This window comes from Sipha flava, unplaced genomic scaffold (assembly GCF_003268045.1).
Source record: "Sipha flava isolate LNK unplaced genomic scaffold, YSA_version1 104_pilon_pilon, whole genome shotgun sequence".
Lineage (NCBI taxonomy): Eukaryota > Metazoa > Arthropoda > Insecta > Hemiptera > Aphididae > Sipha > Sipha flava.
The window spans coordinates 2,038,260-2,040,990 of record NW_020271718.1 but is presented as its reverse complement, the minus strand read 5'-3'; the positions used below and the strand labels follow the sequence as shown (position 1 = coordinate 2,040,990).

Sequence of the window (2,731 nt, the reverse complement as noted above, 5' to 3'; positions counted from 1 at the left end):
ATTTTCTAAGATTATAAAAGTCCGTACCCAATATCGTGCTGATAGGTATTGAAGTGTCTGAAACAAATTTTATGATTTAGATTATATTAGCGCGAATCGGCCATTCCACGTGTACATTTTGTACGCATATGTAAACCATATTCTACTTATCGGTTAAGGCATATGGAAGATAAAACTAGAAACAAATCCACTTTTTCAAAATCATAGAAATATGCAATGAAAAACGATTCTTGAATTCAAATAATACATACGAATTTATAAAAAAAAAAATCAAAAAAAAAAAAAATCGATCGATATTACATTTGCGCGTAATCAAATTCTATAATTGCGCTTGTGAAAATCCAAAAAAAATGAGCGCAATAAAGTCAACGAAACCAACACGAAGACAAAAATAAAAGCGAAAACGTTCGACAAACGATGTATAAGATTTAAGTAGGAAAATAGAATATCAAATTTGATTTACGTAAAATTGTTGATAACGAGTTAACATATTGTGTTACCGTTCTGTATAACTGTGAATTGAACCAGATAAATAGAAACGTACTTAACCATAGTTCTACATTGCGATGTAAATAAGTGGTTACGTAATGTTAATTGTGATGTAAAATTAAAGTAATAGTTAAACGCGAATCGCGAAAACGCTCAGGGACGCGACGGTTAGTTATTAACACTATCGAGTATAAAGTGTTCTAATACCCGTACATGTGTATATAAATCTGCATAATATTCGTTTCGATTATACCATAATATATATTATTATAAGCATACGTTATATATTGATACAAACGTGTTCTATTAACGCGTACAGCCGACCAGCAAAAAAAAAAAAAAATAAATGTAAACTCCGTACCTTATTAAAAAAAAAAAAATTAGCGGGGATTATCATTTGATAGGCTACCACGTTTAATCCGCGTCTCCCCCGCGATTCATACGTACTTACCACCGTATTATATAAACCACGATCGACTTAAAAACGCCGTCTGTTCCGGACGTGTGTACGTGCAGTAGTGTTTTAGTTGTCCGGACTCCGGATCGCACGCGTCCAACGCGAAATGTTTCCGGCGCTAATAATGGACTTCAACCGGACCGTATCGAGGCCTTTGCCGCAAATGGGGTAGGCTGAATGGCGAAAAATCATAGGCACAACCAGGGGGGCGCAATTTTAGCACACCTGAGTTCAAATGTAGCGCTCATGTTTTTCTTTTCAAATCTATAGTAATTACGGTTAAATACCATTTAATTTTATTTTCAGCAATTTCAACACCCCCCCCCCCCCAAATTTGGACTCTAGTTGCGCCTATATGCGAAAAACGGAACTCGGGAAGCCACCCCTACCGCTATCTGCGAATCGTGTACAAGAGGTGTATTTTATGTTCGCGCGCGCAACGATCGCGCACAGATACGATACAGAACGTGTTGACGACTTAAGGTTTTTGCTCCACTCTATCTCTTTCCGACGCAGCGCTGCTGCTGACCCAGCTGCATAGTATCATTCGTATTTTTCTAGGTGCATAAAAACCTGTAACGACTATTTATGTATACGGATTTTATACATCATTTTTTTCATATTCATCATATCTTCTTCGTTTTGTCGGGCTTGTTTACAAATGGTTCTTATCATTTACTCGGTAATGAATGATTTATTTTCCGAATATACGGTTTCAGTGATTTCCTATTGAGCTCTAAAGGTCAAAAACGAATTGTTTCGACCTGAATGTAATTTCTGTGGATAATTTCTAATATTTTTTTGGTCATTAACATTGTCCGATTTGTTACTGTGAATATCAATTCATCGACAAAGTATAATTGAATAAAAACGTACCAACGAATCGATTATGTTAATAAATAATATAATATATTAATTTGATCGGCATTGATTTATGAATTCTAGCTCGGCGGATGACGCCGGGGGCGAAACTCACTTGCTGGGATGGAACCTCGGCGCCGAAGATCTCATTCACATCCCGGAACACTGGTTGAAATACGAAGAACCTAGTGCATTACAACATTACTACTTGGCATTTATGTACACTATTTTTACAATAATCGCATTAGTCGGAAACGGTTTGGTTATATGGATATTTTGCATGTAAGTATAATTAGTAAACATACATTTTTTAAGTTTTATAATTTTTTTTTTTTTTGCCTCCGTTAAAAACATTACAGTAAAACAAAATTGATTAAACAAAAATAATACTAATAAAATAAATGTATAAAGGAACTAAAATGAATTAAATTAAGAAGCCAGCGTAATAAATTAAGTTAATAATGGAATCGAGCGAGAGTTTAACAGGAGGTTTACATCGGGGGGTAATATAACCAAGAGAAGATAGAAATGAAAAAAGGAGATATCGGCTAGAAAGGAGAGAAGGACATTGAAAAATGATATGGATAAAGTTGCATTCCGTGTCAACGTAATATCGAGTACAAAGAGGAAATGAGTTAAAAGAGAGCTTATAGGCATGGCGAGGAAGAAGAATATGGTTGAAGACTCTGGCCTAATCGAAGACGAGTGAAAGCAATGATCAATTCGCTAGAAATTCCCAAATCACTGAACCACGGATGACAAGGGATGGTGGGAACGACCAACATAAAAATATGTTTCGATATTAGCAGTGGTGGTTGAATCGCGAGTTATTTAAGTAAATTTAAGTATTCATTTTAAAAACAATTTGTGTTCACCGCGAGTTATTTAAGTAAATTTAAGTATTCATTTTAAATACAATTTGTG

General features: G+C 35.0%; 1 protein-coding gene across 1 annotated transcript in view; it reads left to right on the top strand.

Moving 5' to 3' along the window:
• Positions 1-984: 984 nt before the first annotated feature.
• Positions 985-2,731, top strand: part of LOC112683470 (opsin, ultraviolet-sensitive-like) — a 9,798-nt gene continuing 8,051 nt past the window's right edge. The window contains exons 1-2 of the mRNA XM_025554523.1: positions 985-1,114; positions 1,892-2,089. Coding sequence (XP_025410308.1) covers positions 1,053-1,114; positions 1,892-2,089 — 260 coding nt within the window. The 5' untranslated portion in view covers positions 985-1,052. The remainder of the gene's footprint in view (positions 1,115-1,891; positions 2,090-2,731) is intronic.